Genomic DNA, 23106 nt, shown 5'->3' on the forward strand with positions numbered 1-23106 from the left:
TTTCGTGTAAGTTGTAGTTCTTGTTCTGAAGTAATCCCTCTCGCCCCACATTCATTCCTCAGCCCAGAAGGACTAAGTTTCGCTCCAGAGCCTGGCCACTCCCCCACCAGCCCTTTCCCGCAGGTGGAGGAGGTGGATCCACGGCTGCAGGAGTTTGAGTCTGATCCACCCAACTGGAGGGAGCTGGCCTCTCCTGAGGCTCTGTCCAGACTGACCAAGAAGGAGACCAAAATGCAGGAAGTCATCAATGGTAATTAGAGAGAGACAAACAGTTGATGAGACGATAGAGGAGTTTGCTGTATAGACTATATTTAAATTTCCTATTAATCACTCATACTTTTACTACTGTCTTTCCTCTCAGAGTTGTTTACAACAGAGCACGCACATGTGCGAATGCTGAGTGTCCTTCAGGTGATCTTTGTCAGACCATTGGAGAGAGAGGAGCTTCTGACCTCAACTGAGCTGGCCGCCGTCTTCCCCAACCTTGATGAGATCACTGAAATGCACAGTAAGGGCTGCTGCAAAGAAGCATTTGTAAACACAGTCAGACAGCTGAATATAGCACCCTTCCTTCAATGAATATGCCATTATGCAAATAACACTCTTCCTTACTCATTAGTGAAATCACCAACTGGATGTACTACCTGCAATTGAGGGCACTGTCGTTAAAAAAGCATGATGCTAAATTTGTTCTGGCCAATAGTACCAAGTGTAGATACAAGACGAATGCATAGCGCTGCCTGAATTGCCAACACAGTGTTAGGAAAGAGAATATGCTCAGTATCTACTTATAAGTCAGTTGTCTTTTTCTAACTTTCAATTTCAGGTAACTTCTATGAGAGCCTTAAGAAACAGCGTTTGGATAACAACTTCATAGTTAAATCCATCAGCACCACAGTGCTCAACAGAGTGAGTCGTCACAGTCTTTCACTTCATTTCATCATACAATATTTCTCTTTTCTCTCAGTGCATATTGTACAAAGTCAGTATGTGCCAACAAGTTCATTTTACACAATATTACTGTAAAAATGCAACAAGGATTTTGGCCTTTTCTGCACTTCTCGAGTTTGACTCACTTCATTATTATTATTATTATTTTTTTCCAACTAGCCACAACACAATCTTTAATTGTAATGTTTGTGTGTGCACGTGTGTTTCAGTTTGGTGGTACAGAGGGGGAGTGGTTCCAGAAACTGACAGCAAGGTTCTGCAGCCACCAGTCATGGGCCCTGGACCAGATCAAGACCAGGCAGAAGCGAGATCCACGCTTCAACATTTTCATACAGGTACCACATACACACAAACATATCCCCCAAGATTGAACAGAGACATACATGGACGCACTTTGCAGATGCAAAGTAATGCAAAATGTGACAAAGGTGTTCTAGTCTGTGTGTGTGTGTGTGTGTGTGTGTGTGTGTGTGTGTGTGTGTGTGTGTGTGTGTGTGTGTGTGTGTGTGTGTGTGTGTGTGTGTGTGTGTGTGTGTGTGTGTGTGTTGATCTCAGGAGGCGGAGAGTAAGCCCCAGTGCCGTAGGCTGCAGCTCAAGGACATCATTCCCATAGAGATGCAGAGGCTGACCAAGTACCCACTGCTGCTGGAGAATATTGCAAAGAACACAGGTGTGTGTCTGTATGTGTCCCTGGCCTGTTTGTTGCTCACTTTCATGTGTCAGTATATGTGCATCGATATTGTAAAACTTTTTGCATTCTTATTTTCTTTACATTCTTACTTTTTACATTTATTCTTTCCTGATATATAAGATAGTCAAATACATTTTTATTACACTGTGTATCATCATATTACTCAGCTATATAATGCTGTATATCTGGGTTTGAAAATGTAATCGGAAGTACCACCATCCCCAGTGATTATGATAGATGTTTGTGGTGTGATACATGAACGTGCACATGCATCATCCATAAGAAATTCCCTCCTGCTCCTATCGTTTCATTTTACGCTATCGTTTGTTTCGTGGTGTCGCAAAATAAACTGTTTACGGCAATATTTTTTCATCATTTTGATGGTCACTGTAGTGGCTATATTAATTTCTTAAAGTTCTCTCTTTCTCTTATATTTTATATAACCACACTACAGACGGGCAAGCGCCTGTTTTTATGCGTTTTGGTTAGCAACAACGACGGTAACAGCATCGCGTGTCCGCTTGTTTATGTTTCACATAAAGCTTTCACAATAAAGCTCAAGATCCTGTTGAGACTTTTCAAAATAAACTGAATCACGTGAAAGACCAGATTATTTACGGATGAGAATTAAAAAAGAGCCGCCAGGTGCTAAAAAATAAACCTTAGACTCAAACGTTAGAACAGGCTTTTCCCCGCAGCACGCTGTGTATTAAATACTCACAAAGGAAACGGCGGTTGTTACAACTTATGTCTAAAAATGTATCGTTTCATGCATCGGTTAAAACACTCGACTCCAGGTACATGACGCGCAGCTGGAAACACTTCCCGCAAGTCGAGCTGCCCGAGATTCACAGAATTTACAGAAAATGTTACATTTTTGTGATTTATATCGTTATCGGGACGATAGAATTCTTATATCGGGATATGAGATTTTGGTCATATCGCACAGCCCTAACGCCCAGAGGTCATTGGAGAATGGCCAGACTGCTGTAAGCTGATAGAAAAGTAAAAGTAGCCAAAATAACCATTTTACGATCAAGATATGCAAAAGAGCATCTCTGAATGCACAACTCAAGAGTATTTACAGCAACTTGTTAAATCTGTGACACAGAGAATTAAAAATGCATAGAACTGCAATGTTCTTTAAGGGACATTAAAGTAAAATAAACATATCTTGAGAATTTACAGCCTAAAGAGGTTTCAGCAGGATTCCTGTCTTCCTTCGTTTGAAGGGTCAGCACAGAGTTCTATTGCAGTAAATCTTTTATATTCTTCAATGCCTCCATCAAAACAACTCGTCTTCTTCACTGAAATAGGCAGCACCCTGATTGGGTGTCCCCAAGAGTATCGTAGAGTATCCCCAAAAGCTAAGGAAGAAAGCCAGAGTTAACAAAGAACGTTACTAATTGCCCTTATGATAGCTGTTACCTCTTGCTTCAAAGTATATCCCCCTTCTGCAGGGGTTGATGTATGAACCATAACATAACACTTCATAACACTTCTTGAGTACTTTGACTCTGTGACCAGAAAGTTGGTACCATGAGGGGGACCAATGGAAAGTTTTGGTGTGTTTTTTTTTTTTTTTGTTTTGTTTTTTTTTCCCCTAGAGAGTGTTTTGTTACACTCTTGATTTATGGCTTTTGTCTGGGCTTTGCTGTTAAAGACATATTTTTCTCATCTCTGTATTTCTCTCTCACTGCAGAGGACCTAACGGAGAAGGCAGCAATTGAGAAGAGTGCAGAGTGTTGCAGAAAGATCCTCAACCACGTCAACGAGGAAGTCAAAGTGATGGAAAACCTGTTGGTAAGAAATGCTCAATTCACCACTCAGCCAACAGCTGGGTGGTAACTTGGCACCAATTGAAGTTTTGTAAATGAATTTTGAGACTTCTTTAGCTCACTGCTTATAAGAGTACATCTTTTTCTGTGCTATGTTATCAAACAGACCACAGTCTGACTCCTAATCATTCTCTCTGCTCCCAGACTCTGAGGGAATACCAGCGCAAATTAGACACATCAGGACTAAAACCCAGTAATGAGCTCTATAGTGAATATAGGGTGGGTTTCTTTCAACTAAACTTGTCTTTTGCACACAGTGTTGCAATATTCCTTTTTTTTTTTTTCCTCCAAGATTTTGTTGAAACATATTCATGTCATTCTCCTCCTGTCTGTACTAGAACATTGACTTGACTCAGAAGAAGATGCTTTATGAAGGCCCGCTGATATGGAAAGTCACCAAAGAAAAGGCCGTTGGTAAATATGTGCTATATTACAGGCCTTTCTTTCACAGCAACAAGGTCAAACATTTCAATATATTGCAAAGTCATTTTTGAACATTGTTATTTTCAATAAATGCCTTAACATTGTGGGGAGCTCCACATGTTCCCTCCCTGAATTTAGTTCCAATGGATTTGTCTCTTTGTGGTTGTTAGGCAAATGTTCAAACCACTATGCTTTAGAAACACTTAATATCTATAATTTAGTTAATACTTTTCACACTTAAATTTAAAAAAAAAATTTAAAAAGAAGAAAAGATTTTGTAGAACTTTATACAGATTTTATGTCTTTCACTTCTCTTTTATGAACATCAAAATCGGCAAAAAAAAAACCCCAAAGAAACAGACTGACATAGTGATTTATTTACTTCCCCTTTAGCATTATTTCAGTTGAATTACTGAAATTTGGCAAGTTAATGAGAATCAAATAGGCAGCATAATGGTTGGCCTGTTGCCTCGCAGCAAGAAGGTCCCACTCTTTCTGTTCCCTGTCCTTCAGAGGTGCAATGTGTGTTGCTTGCGGACTTACTGGTGCTCCTCCAGAAGCAGGATGACAAGATGGTCGTCAAATGCCACAGTAAGAGTAACATCGCTGCACAGGACGGCAAGCTGATGCTGAGCCCAATTATTAAGCTGGACTCAGTCTTTCTTCGTGATGTGGCCACAGGTTAGCAGTGCACCACAGTACAGTAGTTTGCAAGTCACTCTAATCGTAAGGTCAGTCTTTGAATTGCTGTTTTCTCCTGTTGTGTCAGATCGAAAGGCTTTCTACGTGATATTTACCTGGGAAAGCGGCGCTCAGATTTATGAACTAGTGGCTCAGTCTGTTGGAGAAATGAAAAGGTGAATGCCAAAGAGAATTGTATTCATAAATCATGTTTCCTTTTGATTTCAAAACGCAGGATAATTTTTTCCCCCGTATTTCCATATTTTTAGTTGGACTCAAGTGATAAAGAAAGCAGTGGATGACCTGAAGAAGAGTGGCAGCACAACCAAGAAGTTGACGGTGGCTCCTGGAGTTGGAGTTGTAGGACCTCCCTTCAGTCCCATCAGGTAAGAGTGTGTGTGTGTGTGTGTGTGTGTGTGTGTGTGTGTGTGTGTGTGTGTGTGTGTGTGTGTGTGTGTGTGTGTGTGTGTGTGTGTGTGTGTGTTCCTGTCTAGCTATCTTTGTGAAGACTGGAATCTGCATTCTACTATACTTGTGAGAACCAACAGTCACTTGTGAGGACACACTAGTGACCACACAAATTTGAAGGCCTTTTTGAGCCTCAAAATGAGGTTTTAGAGTCAGGGTTACAATTAGGTTATGGTTAGGTTTAGGGTCAGGCATTCATTTTTAATGGTTAGGGTTAGGGTAAGGGGCTAGGGAAACCATTATGTCAGTGAAGGTCCTCACTAAGATGGCTAAATGGGCTTGTGTGTGTGTGTGTGTTGGAAAAAGTGAGAGATATTCATATCTTGCCAAAGTTTATTTATCAAAAAATCTAATTTCCTTGTTTTTACTTTTTTTTTTCCTCCTTTCTTTTAGTCTGAATCCCCCTATGAGCCCGATTGAGAATGGAGCTTTGAAAAGCAGCAGTGGTGAGACCATTGTGACTGCACACCTACAAATTTGCCATTGTTACACACTCCTAAAGACATAAGCAAAATTTAAGACTTATCTCTGTCTGTAGATCAAGATAAGGACAACTTGAAAGATAAAAAGTCGACCGATCCCAGGCACAGGCTGATTGATTTCCTGTCTGACAAAGGGTTTGACTTGATAGGCCACACCAAAAATGATCAGGAGAAAGTGGCTAACAGTGCATTAGATGAAGGTGATCTTCCTTGTACTTATATTCATGAACTATAAATGACTATATTTTTGGCTTTACTTTCTTTCAAAGTAGCTTGCCTATCCTAATAAAACCAATGAATCTGTCTCCTCTGTTAGTCATGTCCCTGAAAAGGCTCCTGATCGGCAGCATCAGTCTATCAGAGGACTCACAACCTGATGAAGAAAATGAAGTAGGGCAATCAAAGGGCCCTGGGCAAGATGTGGAACAGCATCAGTTAACAGGTTTGGCCTATTTTTTTGTCTTTCTTTTTTCTTATTTTTTTTAAAGGAATAGTTTCATAGCGATAGATGAAGAGAAGCTCAATACCACTCATATCTGTAAGCTAAATAGAGCCATCTTAGCTTAGTCTTGGTAGTTTTATCTGTACAACTTCCCAGAATATTTTTTTTCTTAAGCAGTGACTTTCCAGAGTTGTTAACATTAGCGGATGCAGCAAGGCTAGCTGCTTCCTATCTCCTCTTGATGAATTGTTATTAAGCATTTAATGTTGAAACCTCTGGCATGTAGTTTCTTGTCCTTATTTCTCACCCTCAAAACCCCAGTGTTACCTGATTTATTTATTTTTTTTTAATTAGTGATTTTCTTTTAATTCCCTTCAAATTGTTATTAAATATTCTACACATTAATCAAAAGTATTAAAGTATTTCTAATATCACAATTTGATATCAGTATATCCATTTTAAAAGCAGGATTGCAAATCCCCTCGCGTTAAAGCAGGATTTTGTGTATGTACTATTCTATTTGATGCACTGTTACAAGGAACTTACAATGTCAAAGGATTTTTGCAGTGCTAATTATTAATGGCCAGAATTTATTATTATTTAAAGACTGCTGACTCTTGACACTTTCAAACTAAATCTTTCTATCCACAGATGAAAGTCAGACCACGAACGAAGTAGCTGAGGAGACGAACCCCACGAGTACTGACAAAGAAGGTCAAAACCCAAAAGGAGACAATGAGAGCATCAGCGCGCCCCTGGTGCTGTCCCAGGAGAGGAAGGAGGAAGTGTGCAGGAGGCTACGCAGCCTGGAGGAACAACTAAAGAGACTACAGGTGAACAGAGGGGGAGATGGAGGGGAATATTGAGAGAAAACTGTAAGCAGGGAGCAGGACGTATGACAGGGGCAGATAGAAATGTCAGCTCTAACAAAAGATTGGAACTGACTAGAAAGACTCAGAGCTGGGCCTCAAGATTTCAGTGGGGATAACTTGAGTAAGGAGTGAGCTGTGGACAAATGGGGCCAAATGGCACAAAAGAGAAACCAGAGAATAGAAAACCATTTAACTGCTGCTGTTATTGCTTTGCTGAAAATTGCCTTGTGAAATTGGACTTCTCTAAAAATGGCTATTATGTCCAGCACTTGCAATGGGATGTGTCAGAGAAGCAGCGAGGGAGACGAAGAGAGGATGTTAAGAGGAGAAGGTTGAATTGTGTGTGTGTGTGTGTTTGTGTGTTCTCAGTTCCTAAGGTTATATTGATTTTGTGTGTTGCAGACTGTAGAAGAGGAACACCACAAGCTGCAGGAGGCACTTTCCAAGTTCTCACTGGAGGGGGGCAGCTTCTAGTGACCCACCTTAATGCCTCCTGCTGGCCATTAGGTGAGAACACTAAACTAGATAGTCATGTTAAGTATTGAATTGTCATTATGATTAATGGTATAGAGCCATTTCCACTCATGAATGGACAAGGTTAAAAGAATCAGGTTTAGCTTTTGGACAGCTTTTTTTTTTTCACCCTGAAAAATATGTGCAGTGTTATAGTTAAGCTGTGTATATCTCAAGCAAAATCCATAAACAAGTTGGGGCAGCTTGTACGTGGCCTGAGAGGTGAAGCCCAAGGCAAAAACAAAAACCACTTACTGCTGGTAGTTGCGACTATTGGCCGTGAGCTAATGGCAACATTTGAAGGTGACTGATGACAGCAGCTGCATTTATAATGAGCTCTTCTCAAGCTGCATTTGCATTTTTGTGACTGTAAAGTCTGAAGAATCAAAATGAGTCTACAAAAATACTAGATTTAAAAAAAAAAAACAGGATTTATATAAAAAAAAAATGTTTGTTTTTTTGTTTGTTTGTTTTGTTTTCTGTGCAGGTTTTGACTGGTTCTGGTTTGGACTAAGTGACTTTCAGAGGCTTTACTGGAAATTCCTATACCATCACACGTCTATGACCGGACCATCAATACATTTCTTTTTCTTCCCCCTCTTGCGTTTGTGTGTGTGGGTGTGTGTGGGTGTGTATGTCAGCTGTTTGCAGCCAATCAGAAGTTTTATTTTTTTGTTTTTTTTTTTCTCCTTTTACCAATTGGCCATTTAGGGAAGGGCTTTGTGCACAGTGCAGTGGTTCAGTAATGGAACATGTGTATGTGTGCGTGCATGCTGGATAGAGGGCTATACAAAAAAGAAAAAAACAATCCTAAATTGGGGTTTGAGGATGCTGTTAGTGAGAGGTGCCAAAGGAAATGAAGCAATATTTTGCTGTTAGTGAGTTGCTGCCTAAGAAAATATAGTGATTTGAGTCTGCTGTAACACACATACACAAACCAGAAACATGCATGATGGAAAATAATTTACAGTAATGCCAAATTCTAATGTACAGTAAAAGAGAGAGCCTTAAATGGCCAATATAGCATTAGGTCTATTGAAATACTACTACTGATACATAGTGTTATTTCTAGTCTATGCCAAAGTAAAACAGAGATGCACTTTTAATCAAAACAAGATGAACGCACACAGTTATTGCTAAATTTGTTACTTTTAGCTCTGTATTCTGTATGGTTATTAAGGCACCCCTCATTATTGAAAAGATGCATGCAAGAAAGTGTGTGTGTATGTGCGTTACAAATTTTTTAATTAAGGATATATTTCTTCGGATGATTCTTACTGTAATTAGGTCACATAAAAATCATTTATAAATAGTGGCAGTATAAGTAATCTTGCTGTTAATAGTGGAGATTTGTTTGTATGTACCGCTTTTATTTATTCCCTTGAGTCCTTGTGTGTCAGTGAGCTTCTTCACCTGAGTGAAGCTGATACAATGCCAGGCCAGAAACAAAAAGCGATGTGCAACTGTCGGACAGGACAGACAAATGCGAAGCTGGCGTGTGTGAAACAGATCAGAGTGGAATAGAAAAGTGAAAGAACTGGGAACTGGTTTCAAGGTGGTTGCTTCTTAGAAACCTTTAACTTGATGGTCATGAGAGAGTAGAAAGTAGGAGATTGGGATTTGCGCCCCTATATTAAAAAACAGAAAAATACAGAAAAAAAAAAAAAAAAAAAATTATATATATATATATATATATATATATATATATAATTTTTTTTTTTTTTTTTTTTCTGTATTTTTCTGTTTTTTAATATATATATATATATATATATATATATATATATATATATATATATATATATATATATATATATATATATATATATATATATATATATATATATATATATATATATAGCGCTCAGTATTACTACGCTCATATCTTTTCAGAAGTTTCAACTTACCTTTAGAGAGGGTTCCCAAATGCTCATCCAAAACACTTTAGTTGGGGTTATACTTTTCAGGCGTATTATGAGATCAGATTGATTTAGTATATTGAAAATTTGAGCTAAGGTGATATTTTATTGAGCATTGACTATGGTAATATAATTTCTGATCTGTGGCGTAACTGGGGCTGTGCACACAGGACCAAAGAAGTAACAGCAAACCGCTAGATCCTCATTTGTACAACAGCTTTATTAGTGACGTGCATCATCTGTGTAGTAGTGTGTCACAAAATGTTGATGCGGGAATGGTGGCTCAGTAATGCAGTCTGGAATCAGCAGCCGCTTTTCTTCACCCCAAACACGAAGGGATTTTAAAAGCACATTGAATAATAAAAACACTTCTTCTTTTTTTTCTTTTTTTTTAAGTTAAAGTAAAGAAAATAACAAGATGAAAAACGTTAGATTATTTGGGATTAGTCATAAGACATGAACAATCTATAGGACTGGGAAGTTTAAAATTGAATGAAAAAGTTGCGCTATAGAGGATTAAGAGACGCACCGAACACGCCCCTGGTACTAAGCTGAACATATGGGGCTGATACTGACACAGCAGCAATACTGTAGCCAGATGAGGACACAAAGGAAATGCTGAAGGGCTGGAGGAAGGAAAACTGTAGACTCATTCCTACAGAAGCACGTCAGGAGGCTCCTGTGGTGCATAAGAATGCACGTCAGGAGCACTTCCTGACATGCATTCTTATTGTTGTTGTTGCCACAACAACAAATGCCACCTTTGAACCTACTGAACCTCACCGGGTTTGCTCATTTTGATCACTTAAGTGTTCATAGGCTTCAAAGACTATATATGATTCTAGCATCTTTCTCCACGTATTGTTCTTTGGAAGTGTATATAAATGTAGTTTGAAGGCAAAAAAAGACAAAGACAAAAAAATAATAGCTCCCCTCTGTGTCTTAAGCTCTTTTTTTTCTCTTTTTTTTTAGCTACACACTCTTCTTCATAACACACTCACACCTTTTAATTGCGTAATCACTTGTTTCTACTGCACAGTTTTAACCTACATTTTGTGTATTGAGTCACTTAAGTAGGTTGGGGAGGGAGTATTTTCCACAGAGGCTTTTGTAATTTTTTACTATGCATTTTCCACAATGGTGAGAGAGGCAGGACTTGCCTGTAACTTGTCTTTGCATTTTGATGATTGTGAATCAATTGAAAAAAAAATATTCAGTGCCAACCAGCTCTGTACTGTGGGTACTATACCTCAGGCTACCCACAGTGCTTTTTAAGAAAAATTTAATGTCAGTGGTAGGCATTTGGAGTCCAGCTACCACCAGCATCAGCTGATTCCTTCAGTCTCCATTGGCTCAACGACTACTACAGGCACTTCTCGCGCTCTCTCCTTTAAATGCTTTTCCTCATGTATTCCATATACAAAATGTATAGAAAACTTTATTTATAGAGTGGTGCCTTGTTCTAACGATCAAGTTGTTTGCTTCATAAAAGACTCTTTAGTTGAACACAATCACTGCTGTCTGTGTACCTCAATGAGAAACATGACTAGTAAGCAGAGAAAAATCATGCCAGGATTCAGATTTTGGTGGTTTAAGGTTTGAGGGTTGTTTCTATATGTAGATTTAACTTGGGCTTCATCGCACTATTTTTGTGTCCATCTCTATCTCATAGTGAGGATGTAAGCCCTCTACCAACTCAGCTGACCAGTGCCCAGTATATTAAAAAAACAAAATAGACACTGCTCCTTGCCATACTGGTGTTTGCCACCTTATCTATAAACATTGTATATGCAAGAACTATACTGTGTATTTGGGTTTGATTTTTATTGTGTAAGATGCTCTTTAATGATGTATACCTAAAGAAATTTGTGGTACGTTCTATTTTTTAATTCTTTTTTTTTTTTTTTTCAATAAACTGGGGAAATTTTTTTTCTGTTTTCTTATTTACAGTTGGGAGAACATCATGACAATGGTTTAGGGTTTAACCATAGTTGGGCTTCACTCCATTTGTTTTGAAATATACAGTGCATATTTAAAAACACATGAATTATAGAATATCAGGATTCCATGTAAATCCCAGTATATAAAATATTTAATTGAAAAAATGATGTGTCAAATCTCAAAGCTGATAATATTAATCTGCAATATTCAGTTAAATAATTGTGCCCAGAAAGGTATTTAAAAGGTAAAGATAATGGCTTTATATGCAAGTAGCTATCTTTCTAAATGTTGAATTGCAAAGAATTTACAGGGTTTTTTTAATAGACAGGGAACAAGGCTGAAAAATATTAAATGGATATTAAGGCAAAGCTGTTTGAAACAATAGATTTCTGTAGTGAAAGGCACTGCATTAGTTCAGGAACACAGTTCATGACACTGCATGCACCAATTAAACAAAGCTCCGCTATAAAACAAGAAAAGTAAACAAGATCCAGAAACTCTCCACCTATGGGTCTGACCTCATTTGAGACAAAGTGTTTGTTTTTGTCTGATTAATCTAAATTTGACATTCTTTTAGTTTTGATGGGTGACTCTGCAACAATCCAGGTATATCACTGGAAGGTTTGGATCAGCCATCAAACAGGACAAGAACAGACTACAAAGGACTGTGAGGTGTGCAAAAAAATAAAACACACCCTAGACATGACCTCTTCCAACTATTCCCCTCCAGTAGGTGCTATAACAAGCAGTGTCACTACTAGAATTTGGCAACACTGGGACCTTACACAGGTTGCACAGGTATTCCAACTCCTCCAGGAAGGTACAGCAATACTTGCCATTGCCAGAAAGCTTCCAGTGTCTCCCAGTAATGGTCTTAAGAGCATAAAGGTTCCAAGAGACAGGCAGTTACTTTAAGAGAGCAGGAAAGGTACCTGCTCCTTTGTGCAAGGAGGAACAGCAGGAGAACTACAAAATGACCTTCAGCAGACTTCAGAGGGTGGCCGGAACATTGATGTCCTCTAGTGGGTCCTGTGCTCACTGGAGATGATATGTATTCATATCATTAGCAGGTAATGTAGATGTTTAAATGTTAGGGATTTAAATGTTAATCAGAGTGGTGATGAGTGGGAGGAACAACAGCATGGCTCCAAACTGAAATGGTCTCACCCAGTGGAAACACAAGACACACTGAAAAGAAAAACGACTGACCAAGGCTCCGAACTGTTTAATAGTAAGACTTTTACTTCAAAGCTCGAACAGTTTATCTCCTGAGTTAATGCTTTCAGAAAGAAGAACAAATGCAATACATTGTCCCTCTATCAACTGTTCCATTTCCACTTTTGATATTTGCAATTTTCAGTCAAGAGCAGCATTTAGTTGCTATTTGCATGTTTAACAGACTTTTTTTTTTTTTTTAACAAGGTTCTATTTTTTAAGTATTTGGATGCAGCACTTAAGCAAATGTGGGCTGGTAGAAATTTATTCAAGCATAAATCCTGCCACTGAAAAACAAGACACCAGTGTGATCTTGCAGAAGAGAAGACGGAAGCAGAGCTGTGTGTAGAATTTTTTTTTTTATCAGAATTTTATCCTTTTTTATTCCTAGATTGAATTTTGGCTTACAAAAATGGGGATGGTTGTAATATTTGTCCTCTCCAGCTTGGTGGGTGAGTCAGATTATATTTTTAATACATTCAAGTATTTGAACTTGTTTTATTTAGAAGTAATCATTGACATCATCCATTTATTATATATTTCAGTAATATCAGTTATGTTTTTGAAAGATTAATTATTTCAGCGTGTCATATTTCTACATATCGGTTCAGTATCTATGTACTTATGTATTCATTTTTGTTTAACTCTTTTGAGTTCTGCTTCAGTGAACCACATTTCCTGTCAAAACAGATGGCTGTGCTATCATGATGACATTTTTGCTTCAGTCGTTCTGGTTACTTATGCTATACAATTATAGATCATTTGGCATTTTTAAAGCATATTTTAATACTTTGTCAGTTTTGAATATGGGTTGTGAAATTATATGCAGTCATCATTAAATAATCGGAGACCTCAATAACAAATCCTACAACATAACCTGTCTTAACTTGCGCTTTCTTCAACAGTGGGTTTTGCTTGGGGTGAGGTGATTTTAGAACCAGACAGACCCTCACTGAGTGTGCCAGTCTCTGAAAATGCTTCACTGGAATGCTGCTATAAATCACCGTTGGGGGGAGTGATTGTCCACTGGATCCACCATTATGACAAAACTCGGCAGACGTTGTTAAATAAAACAGCTGAATCACAGAAAAATTTAAAATCTGGAAAAATATATTGTGCCCAACTGAACATCTCTGAAGTAAAGCTGGAGGACCTTGGATTTTACCATTGTCTGCTGAGTGATAGTGGCAACACATGTTACACACATGGAACCTACCTGCGTGTCTACAGTGAGTGTGTGTGTGTGTGTGCATGTGTTGTTGTTGGGGCGGGGTGTCACTACTTCATAAGCCATAAATCCTGTTATTGTTAATCTGCCCAAAAGCTGTGAAAGTGGCAGCATCCATATATATTCAATTTATTTAATCTTTACATCTTCAGGATTGTTGCATTGCAGTATGTTGCACCATTCATTCACTTTAAATAGCACCAAATTTAGAATTACATTTCAGTCAATGTGCAAAGGCATTAGTCACACTGAAAGGCCACTTCACACACTAATCTCATTAAAACCAGATGGTAGATGAGGAAACATAAAACTGCCAATCTGAGGGATTATGTGTGCGATAACCTGCATTGTTAACGTGACTTAACAGTACCACCAATTGTATGTTTAACTGTGATCCTTATGCTAAATGTAACCGTTATATAACAAAACTATCAGTCTCATAATAAATCTCCCGGTAAGGCTTTTGAGTAATTATTTTGTTAGCCTGCGTTTTCATGTGCAGGCTGTGCAGCAGAAAAAGATAACTCGTGTTTAAAACCCAATATGTGCAACTGCTAATTTGTTTGTTTGACCTCTGAACCCTTTCTGCATTCCTAGAGCCAATGGAGAAGACCATAAACCTGAGCGAAACCACCAAAAACAAGATCCTGATAGCTGAGGGATTCTTACTGTTACTGTGTGTGATGCTGCCTTCTGCCATTCTTCTGTTCAAGGTCAGAACGTTGCATTATTATACAATGATCAGCAGCACTACTGTTGAAGCTATGCTTAATTTCAAGCATTTTCCCAAAAGAGCATTACTTTTAATGTATTATTCATGCATTAAAAAGTAATGGCAGAGCTGTGCGACTCTGGCATGGATTTTTTTTTTTCTTCCTTCTCCGTCAACAATGGGAATTTGCAACATTTGACTGATTTATTACTTTTGGTTTGCCCTACAGTCAAAGAAGCTTAATGAACTGGAGAAAAAGAAAGCAAAGAAAGAAGAGGAAAATATATATCAGGTCAACATTACATATTCTCAATCTCTTTCCATTACACAAGGCAAAGCAGGAAAGCAGGAGCTAAGAAATGAACACCATTTCTAGTTCTTGTTGTTGTTGATGTGTATATCTTTCACTGATAACAGCCTTTGCATGATTTCCTTTTTTTATTTTCTCAAAAACCAGGGGCTAAATCTGGATGACTGTTGTGCAACATACGATCAGATTGAACGCTCCCAAGCACAGGGCCCGTACCAGGATGTGGGCAACATTAAGGAAGAAGAGGAAGAAATCCAGCTGGAGAAACCATAAAACAAAGTGAATAACAGACAGTTACGAGTGTTACATGTAAATAGCAGGCTTCTTACAACACGCTCTGATTTCAGAGTTTTGTACTCTGAAGGTTTTTATTTTTTAAGATTTTATCTGTATTTGTCAAAACAATCTTAACACAATATCCACTGGTCTGCAACCAGGATTTTAGAAATACGTGCTTATCAACATATCAACTATAAACTTTTTTTCAGTTTTTTTATTATGTTTTCAAATATACTCATTTACATTTTTAAATATATGTAGGTGTTTTGCTTTAGCTTTTGTATTCTAATTTTGCACACAGATTCCAGAAAAAAAAATGAGGGGTCAGACTGGTTACTTATGCACCCCAGGTTGCGTTGTCGGCTTTTTAAATATTCATTGACGTGCATCTGCTACAGTTATGTTTTTTGCTATTTCTGTGAGTGCTGGAATAATAAAATAATATTTAAAAAATCCATCAAATCTCTCTGTAAATTGTCTGAGTAATACAATGGCCCTCTGTGTGCAGTGAATAGGATAGGATTGTTTCTTTTAGGGGGTTGCACAATAAAGAGAGTAGGGCGGCACTTACGAAATTTTGATTTGTCCTGATTGGTTACTAAACAGAAGTAGGTTTTCATTGGCTTACATTTCTGGCGTGGGCGTGGTCTCATGGCTTCCCAGGTAGATCCGTTATAAGAAATGTGAGAGGCGGTGCATAAACAGAGTGGGCGAATATGGCGTCCAGCAAGAAGGGTAGTGGGACTAGCAGACTGGAAAAAGGTGTGAATGGAAGGCGCTCGTCCAAACACAAAGAGGGTCCACTGGGTGAGGTTTTTTTTTTTTATTTTAAATTTGGTCTACCTACTACGCTCCCTCTGTGGCTTGTCCCTTTAATAACATCCCCGCCCCCCAATTTGTACGCTGTGTCCTCCTGCTAACGTCCGTTAGCGGCTAAGTTAGCTGTCCTTTGGTAGCTGCCGCTAGGTCTGTTTTAGCAGTAAAAGTCTCGTGATTCTTGTATGACAGAAAAGGGGAGGCGCTGAGTTAACATGTGTGAGCTGTTGGTGAAATAATTGTCAAGACAAACTCTGACACTCTGTTGCTGGCATGTCTCTAGTTAGAGCATCCTTTAGACGTAGAAGCCGCCTGCACGCCGTTAGTAGTCATTGTAACGTTAGCAGCCAGGTTATCTGTGTAATAGACTTTAATTAACGGGACACATACTGTATGTAGCACGTGCTCGTATTTATGTTCACTTGTCACTTTTCGTGACTCTAGCGTCGACCGCTGACACCGACCGGACCCACCTGAACAGGTACGCCAAAAACAACCACTAGAGGAGAAGACTAGATTAACCAGATTAAAACTGCGAGCGTAACACATGCACACAAAGGGGGAGTTTATAGTTGTACTGTGCACTAATCGATTAAGGTGGACTGATGGTGACGCTGTCACTAGTTTGACCGGTGTGACGCAAGAGCAGGGTGACACATGGTGACTAACAGCAAGCCTCTGAAAGGCGGTGGCAGACTTTCAAAGCACGCTGCTCGTAGGGACTGTGGATGTGCTATTATTACTAAACACACTCTCGATTTTGCTCTGTTCGTCTGGTAACTAGTCTTCTGTCTCATTGTATCTAAGAACAGTCCAGGCCACCACGTTCAAAAGGCCATATTTCTGACCGCAGTCTGAATCTTATCTTTGTCTTTGCTATCTAAACAAATGGCATTGTGTGTTGTAGGCACTTATAATTGGATAGGAAACGCTTCCCTAATCTTACTTGTTATGTAAATTTCCTAACATGCTCAGGTTTTATCATCAGACTTATAAATTTCTTTTCCTATAATGCTATGATGTTATAAAACTTACGTGAACCTATTTATGTAAAGGGTGTGGAGGCTCATTGTTGCAAGTTTCCTGTTGTTGAGTTTGGACTTGTGTGCGTGTGAAGGTGCTCTGTCTGGTAGAAAGGTCAAAACTTCCTTCTCATGATACTACTGGGCTACTGCTGTGCGGTCTTCCGTTTTGCCTTTGCCCTGGACAAAGATGTCTTTCTATAGATTTAATTCTTTGAGTATGACACACATCTGCAACTGTCACATCATATGTAAAGAGACCATCTTTCAGAGGTTGTGCTGTGATGGAGGGTGCCTTTTGGAAAAACAGCCAATGTGTTTTTATGTGCTTGGGATTATAATTACCCACTTTTCTACAGCATGGGTCTGTTTAGGCTTGATAAAGTGGGGAAACAAACACCAACGAGTTAGAGAAGGCTTAGACAAGATCAGTACAGTAAGTCAAACTGACATTGAGAAGATACTTCAATATAACAACTTCGGTAGTGTTTTCTGAGTGGAAGGAATTTCAAGTGAGAATTTATAGTCAAGACAAAAGGAAAGCTCTTAAGTTTATTTTCTCTCTGCCCATTTTAATGTCATTAAATTATGTAAAGTTTTCATTTGCTTTTAGCTTTGCTGAAAGGCTTTCTTTTACAGATGACAGGCCTATTCACTGCAGTCACTTGACATTTGGAAAAGCACAGGTGTTACAAGCAATGACAAGAATTCCCATGGGGCAGTGAGCCGGTCCTCACAGTCAGTCCAAATCCAGATGGAATTCTACACATTCATTTTATTATTTACATCTGTTTCTCATTATAAAATGTTTTTATATCTCCTGAAAATTAACATAAAATTAAACATCCATCTGTCCATTTTCTTAACTGCTTAAGAAAATGAGAAAAGCCCTGTATTACAAAGTCAGTTCAATGTACCAAGGTATTTTTTTTTTTTTGTCATAATCTGGATTCACTTGCTCTACCCTGGTAACAATAAAAGCAATAAAATTGTTTTAGATTTTCAGCAAAGAGGGGAAAAAACAATCAAGGAGTAATGTTGTGACTAAGAATCTCTGTTTCTTAGTAATGCTCATCAGGGACATAAAATTAAAAAAAAAAAAACAAAACCCAAATATTAGATGCTTTTTAAAAACAAAACTTAAACCCCTCCTAGTGTCTGTGCCCAAAGGTCTGAGTGATGTTCCTGGAATGTTGACACCATTTTTCCGGAGAAGGTCAGTAGGTGGTGATTTCATATCTGTCGTTTTCTAATCTGAAACTTAACCTGTACTTAACCTCCAGAGCAGAATACATTTACGGCACACGTTAGGCAGATCATGCTCATATTCTCACTTAAGGCCAGTTTAGAAGCACCAATGTCAACAATATCTTTGGACTGGGAGAGAGATGCAGGCACTGGGAGAGAATGCAGCAGAGCCTTTTGTTCTGCTGCACTGTGTGTGTGTGTGTGTGTGTGTTCGTAAGTTTGTTTATCTCAGTATTTCTATAAGTAGGTGAAGGTTCATGTCTCCATTCACTGAGTTATGAAACTGTCATCTGTGATATCAGTCAAAAAGTTCTCACTGAGGTCATATTTTCCGCAAGGAAAATATCCTTCAAATCATGTTTTCACCATCTGTTTTTGGGTGTTCACGTGCTGTCCATGTCCTGCATTCATCCCTGAACATTAGTGTTTCTCAAGAGTTGGTGGAAACTGCATGTTTCTGATGCTTAAATTAACACAAATGTATTAAAGGCACCTCAAATACTCAAAACTCTAACACATGGGGTCACAACACTAAAGTGTTATTGGCACTTTAGGTGTAATGCATATGAGTTAGACTAATGCTAGTGCTAAGTGGTGGAAGGTTTAGTTAATTAATCATAATATTTTGATAATTTAACAATTTTAAAGTGAATTTTGTTAGGGTAACCATTTGTGAAGGTAGTTTTGTGTAGGAGTTTTTTATGTAGTTTTTCCTAAAAAGTCTAACTTTTAGTTCTTGGTAACAAGTAAACTTTGGTTTTTAATATTAAATATTTAAATAAAATAGAACAAACAAACATTTAAACAGTTAAAATATTGCTATCATATCATAATCTTATGGTTGTAGTTTGCCAATTAAGTTTAAGGTCACAGGGAGTTGCAAGCTGATCTGCCAATAGCAAAATAGCCTCGAGTTACAGGGAGAAAGTTAACTGGGCAAGGGTCGTCCCTGCTGTCCGTCCTTTTAAAAGAGGCATGGTTAGGATCAACAGGGAACACAGGGAAGAGCAGCATATTGCTTCTCGTTACAACGTCTGAGAGGTAAAGAGATACATCACAAAGACAAGCGAGCAAGACAACAGAGCTGGAAATCACTTTCTCTTTCCTTTAGACAACACGAGCATCTATTTTTCTTTCTCTCTCATTCTCTCCTTTTTCCCCTCCATGCTCTCATTGTGGAAGAGAGGACACAGACATGGACAGAGCCTTGAACTCAGATGCTGGTAAACACTTTCACTTTTTTCTCTTTAAGCTATTCAGTTTTTTCTTTTTTCCCATTACTACTTCATCCCATCAGATGTATGTTATGCCAGTGGCAGTCGGCAGGTATTTTTATGGATGCTAAATTCACACTGTCTTTGGGCCCCACAGGGAACATTATGTGTCTGTAATGTTGTTGGTGTTGGTTGTTGTACATGACTTATTAATGCTGACTCTCATCCATCTTTAATGTGGAGAGACCAGGTACAGCTTAATGGTTGCAGTGGCCACTTGTTTTACAAAAATATGGAAAACAAGGCATGTTGAGACATTTTCAGTATTGACATACTAGCTAGAGGAAGCCTGGAGCATTTGTGAATGCATACAAAGCGGATGTAATAAGGACAGTAGGTGAGTCATGTCTGATGGTATATTTACCATCTGTAAATGTACCGTTCCTGTAATGTTATCAGCTTGTGTGGGTGCATGTGTTTCATTATGGAAAATCCTGGCAAGATGACAAGATTATATGCCTGTGGAGAAGTTTTATCAATGCAAAACTTTGTCACAACTTTGCAAGACGGTTTCACAAAACATCGCAAGTTTGTAGTTGAGTCTAGCTGAAGATGAATGTGGTTTTATGCATGGTGTAATGTACCATTGTTTATGCCAACACATGGGTTGAATGCCAGCATTTGACAGGTGTTTAAATGCTTTGCAAGATACTTTCTAGTAACAGCTATCCTTTTCCCTCTGTTCTAGGCATTATCATTTGTCAAACAAAGGTGAAGTCTTTATTGGATCATTGTATGTTTGAACTCTTAATAAGATGGTACTGGTTTGCCTGACTTTGTTCATTTGCATTTCATTTGCGTGTGATTTGGCCCCTGCAGTTAGATAGGGTTGTAATGTCTCCTGGCTTAATTTTCATTAAACAAGTTTCAGAGCAGCTTATGCTTATCCAAGGGTTCATAAAGTTCAGACCCTTTCAACATCAAGCTTATTGGCATGCTCAGATGAGAGAGTTGCACTGCCGGCTCTAATTAGGCAATGTAATTTTAATATTGGGTTTGTGCCCAAACTGGTTTGACTGCATTAGCATTGCTTTTGGGTGATTACTTGACTAGCACCACTCACTGTATCACTTTAGGTCACACTGCTGTGAATGTGTTTATGCAGAAAGATAAAAGTATATTTATAGATGTTCTTTGGTACTTCATTCTGATGTCATTGTACATTACATGACTGCTTCCTGTGTTGTCAGGCTCTGAACATTTGCAGTCCACACATAATCCACTAGCTCTTGGTCAAATCCTGAAATTCAGCAAGAGTTGTATAGATCTGCAGGTAGCTGTTGAGTTGTTTTGAGTCTTAGTCTAGGTTTATTTCATTGATCTTTACCAGGAATATGAGTAAGTAATGCTTGTGTAACATGTCAGGGTGAGTGGGACATTGAAACTCTGGAAAACATCCACCAAATAAATGTAAATCGCCATTGTTTTCCTCTGTCTGATACACCTGGGCTTGCTTGCAAACATGGACGAGTCAATCTGAGAAGCTGTTAATTTTGAGACAAATCTAAAAAAGTGAGAGAAGTCCTGCCAGTCTACAAAGATAAAAAGTCTTGATGTTTAAGGATAGTTGTCCATATTTCTTTTTTTTAAATTATATTTTTATTGAAGAAAAAAAAAAGGGACTTGTTACAATAAAGTGCATTGACATTATTTAGTCAAAAAAAGAGAGAAAAAAAAAAGCCCTTTTTCTTAGTCCTTTTGTTTTACATTCTGATAGCAAATAAAATTAACTCATTGGCTTGACAATGTGTTACATAATGCAGCATGTTTAACTTATTTACAAAGACTACATTAGGTACATATTATGAAGTTGAGGGTCAACCTGACATTGTACGATACATGGGAGATACACCAAGATACACCAATTCAGGGCTGGTCTTACCTAAATTCAGGGCGGATGGGGGACACAAAGCTAATCCATTTATTCCATATTTTGTAGAATTTGTCTTTCCGAATTTTTAAAAAGAATGTCAATTTTTCCATTTTAAATATTTCGAAAACCACATTAAACCAATCCTCAAGTGCTGGCGGAGTTGGATTTAACCACTTTCTGGTTATTGATTTTTTGCTGGCCGCTAATAGCGCTTGTAAGAGTTTTGTGTCCCCTCCCCGGACCGAGCCAGCAACCAAGCCCAAGTACAAATTTACAAAATTGATGTCAAATTTTATCTTAAAAACCTCACACAAAGTTTTATGAATTCCCAGCCAGTAATTTTTTAAGTTAGGGCAGTCCCAAAAGATATGATAATGATGTGCCTCTTCTGATCCACATCTTCTCCAGCATTCTGCTGTCCCATTTTTATATTTAGTTTGATGAGGGGTTTTGAAAAATCTAATAATGTTCTTCCAACAGTGGTCTCTCCAAGATAAAGAACTTGTTGAGTACCAATGAAAATTACAAATCCTCTCCCAGTTCTCGTTTGTTATACCCATCCCCGATTCCAATTCCCATTTAATCTTAACATTTTGAGTAGTATCCTTCCTTGCTTGAAGGAGCACATCATATAGTTTGGAGATTGCCTTTCTCAGAGAACTATCATATGCTAATTTAACTATCTTAAAAATTTCTGACTCAACCATATTTGGGTTTGGGATATTGCAGTGTTTATTAATTTGAAGAAACCTGAAGAAATCTACTTGTCTTAAGCCATTTCTTATTTGTAAAGACTGGAAACTCTGTAGTGTCCCTTTATGTGTGAAGGAATGGAATGTTGTTAGTCCACTCTCTATCCAGGACTGAAATCTATTATCACTTTCATTTGGTTTAAAATCTGTGTCATAAGCACACCATCTAAATACTTTTAGTATTCGTTCACTACCACATATTTTAGTCACTTTATTCCATATTTTTAAAGTGTGGCTAATCCATGGTCCTTTATCTTCTAAACGGTCTGCCAATTTTTTATCCGCAATTGAGGCTTGTAGTTGGAATTTAGGGGTTGTATTGAATTCTATGGATTTCCACTTAGCTTTCAAATTCGGGTTACACCATTGCAGCAGGGGGATGACCTGAGATGCATAATAGTAGTATTGTAAGCATGGGAGCATTGCCCCCCCTTTTGCCTTGCTTAACTGTAAAGATCTAAATTTAATTCTTGGTTTTTTCCCATGCCAAATAAAGCGCGAAATCCATTTGTCCCATTCCCCAAACTGTGTTTGACTTACTTCAACAGGCAAAGTTCTAAATAAATAGAGGAGTCTTGGGAGTACGTTCATTTTCACTGCTAATATCCTTGAATTTAAATTTAAGAAAGCCACCAGATTCCACCTATCTAAATCCAATTTTATGGCCTGTGACAAGGGACCATAATTTACTTGGGAATAATTATAACTAAGAATATTTCTAATCTATCACAAGTATTTAAGTGTTTCAGCTTCCCAATTTATATTATAATTATCTCGTAAAGTGTTAGATGCTGTATAGTTTAGTGTCATTACCTGTGTTTTGTTTAGGTTTAGTTTATAACCAGACAGTTCTCCAAAAACGGATAGAGAGGACATCAGCTCCTCAAATGATTCTTCAGGTTCCTTCAAAAAGACCAAGACATCATCTGCAAACATTGCAACTTTTTGTTCTTCCCCAGCAACTACAATACCTTTAATTTTGGTATTGTTTCTTATAAACTGACCTAGAGGCTCAATATAAAGTGCAAATAAAAGTGGTGAGACTGGACAACCCTGCCTGGTCCCTCTTTCTAGAGTAAATGATTCAGATAAATCTCCATTGACTTTCACGCGAGCCCTTGGTTTATCGTAAAGGGATTGTATTATTAAAATGAATTTA

At 38.1% G+C, this 23106-nt stretch overlaps 3 protein-coding genes across 11 annotated transcripts in view; all 3 read left to right on the plus strand.

Moving 5' to 3' along the window:
• The window catches only part of arhgef1 (Rho guanine nucleotide exchange factor (GEF) 1), a 39049-nt gene extending 30026 nt beyond the window's left edge, over positions 1 to 9023 (plus strand). For all 7 annotated transcript variants that reach the window (XM_084943567.1, XM_084943560.1, XM_084943564.1 and 4 more), the window contains 17 exons: positions 63 to 250; positions 362 to 508; positions 827 to 909; positions 1161 to 1286; positions 1507 to 1621; positions 3345 to 3445; positions 3625 to 3699; positions 3819 to 3894; positions 4417 to 4584; positions 4673 to 4760; positions 4854 to 4970; positions 5446 to 5498; positions 5591 to 5734; positions 5851 to 5976; positions 6628 to 6809; positions 7251 to 7355; positions 7849 to 9023. In XM_084943567.1, coding sequence (XP_084799693.1) covers positions 63 to 250; positions 362 to 508; positions 827 to 909; positions 1161 to 1286; positions 1507 to 1621; positions 3345 to 3445; positions 3625 to 3699; positions 3819 to 3894; positions 4417 to 4584; positions 4673 to 4760; positions 4854 to 4970; positions 5446 to 5498; positions 5591 to 5734; positions 5851 to 5976; positions 6628 to 6809; positions 7251 to 7322 — 1861 coding nt within the window. In that variant the 3' untranslated portion in view covers positions 7323 to 7355; positions 7849 to 9023. The remainder of the gene's footprint in view (positions 1 to 62; positions 251 to 361; positions 509 to 826; positions 910 to 1160; positions 1287 to 1506; positions 1622 to 3344; positions 3446 to 3624; positions 3700 to 3818; positions 3895 to 4416; positions 4585 to 4672; positions 4761 to 4853; positions 4971 to 5445; positions 5499 to 5590; positions 5735 to 5850; positions 5977 to 6627; positions 6810 to 7250; positions 7356 to 7848) is intronic.
• A 168-nt stretch (positions 9024 to 9191) lies between these two features.
• On the plus strand, positions 9192 to 15430 carry cd79a (CD79a molecule, immunoglobulin-associated alpha). The gene is made up of 5 exons (XM_084943571.1): positions 9192 to 12885; positions 13339 to 13662; positions 14259 to 14374; positions 14603 to 14665; positions 14831 to 15430. The coding sequence occupies exons 1-5, from the start codon at positions 12846 to 12848 to the stop codon at positions 14954 to 14956; spliced, it is 669 nt and encodes a 222-aa protein (XP_084799697.1). The 5' UTR covers positions 9192 to 12845; the 3' UTR covers positions 14957 to 15430.
• Positions 15431 to 15576: 146 nt separating this feature from the next.
• Positions 15577 to 23106, plus strand: part of lipeb (lipase, hormone-sensitive b) — a 34361-nt gene continuing 26831 nt past the window's right edge. Inside the window, exons 1-3 of one of the 3 annotated variants that reach the window (XM_084943568.1) lie at positions 15577 to 15769; positions 16223 to 16259; positions 19231 to 19271. In XM_084943568.1, the coding sequence (XP_084799694.1) occupies positions 15679 to 15769; positions 16223 to 16259; positions 19231 to 19271 (169 nt within the window). In that variant the 5' untranslated portion in view covers positions 15577 to 15678. The other 2 variants (XM_084943569.1, XM_084943570.1) reach the window with 2 other exon arrangements.

The sequence above is a fragment of the Perissodus microlepis genome, chromosome 11 (assembly GCF_051167445.1).
Source record: "Perissodus microlepis isolate ML-2025 ecotype Zambia chromosome 11, ASM5116744v1, whole genome shotgun sequence".
NCBI classification, from domain to species: domain Eukaryota; kingdom Metazoa; phylum Chordata; class Actinopteri; order Cichliformes; family Cichlidae; genus Perissodus; species Perissodus microlepis.